Consider the following 568-nt stretch of genomic DNA (forward strand, 5'->3'; position numbering starts at 1 on the left):
ATAATGTCACTTCTTCCAATTTAATCATATCATAGGTGTCATTTCAAAGTAGGTGATTGCATGCGTTGAAGTAAACTTGTCAATATTTACGATGTATTTTGTTAATGTTGGGTGATGAAAGATTAAAATTAACAAACTAGGCAGTTGCAACACCTTGTCAATCACTCAGTTGTAACTAAACATAAAGTGTTGTATGCTAAGTATGCGATCAATTCATAAATATATCTTATATATTTATCATAGAAATCCTAAATCGGAGAGTGAGTGGGTTGAATCGACGAGTTTGTCTCGTAAACCTCGTCGTACCACTGGGGGGCAGAAGTGTTTATGGCCGGGGTGTGGACGGCACTTCCGACATCGGAATATTTACGAGGAACATCAGAGGTTACATGAACTTGGTGTGTCAGGTGAGAGAGGGGGGAAGAAGGGGATGTGAGAGAGGGGGGAAAAGAAGGGAATTAGTAAGTGTGTAAGAATGCGAGATAATTGTACATATAGAGTTATTACAGGTTCCGGCCTAAATCTTATGTCCCATGCCATGCTGTAGGACCTCACCCATATAGAAATG

At 39.8% G+C, this 568-nt stretch overlaps 1 protein-coding gene across 1 annotated transcript in view; it reads left to right on the plus strand.

Annotated features, from left to right (window-relative positions):
- LOC101242481 (zinc finger and BTB domain-containing protein 44-like) overlaps nucleotides 1-407 on the plus strand; it is a gene marked incomplete at its 3' end in the record, with an annotated part of 4415 nt that extends 4008 nt beyond the window's left edge. Inside the window, exon 6 of the mRNA XM_009863541.2 lies at nucleotides 244-407. Within this exon, the coding sequence (XP_009861843.1) occupies nucleotides 244-407 (164 nt within the window). The remainder of the gene's footprint in view (nucleotides 1-243) is intronic.
- Nucleotides 408-568: the final 161 nt, after the last annotated feature.

The sequence above is a fragment of the Ciona intestinalis genome, unplaced genomic scaffold, assembly GCF_000224145.3.
Source record: "Ciona intestinalis unplaced genomic scaffold, KH HT000170.2, whole genome shotgun sequence".
In the NCBI taxonomy this organism is placed as follows: domain Eukaryota; kingdom Metazoa; phylum Chordata; class Ascidiacea; order Phlebobranchia; family Cionidae; genus Ciona; species Ciona intestinalis.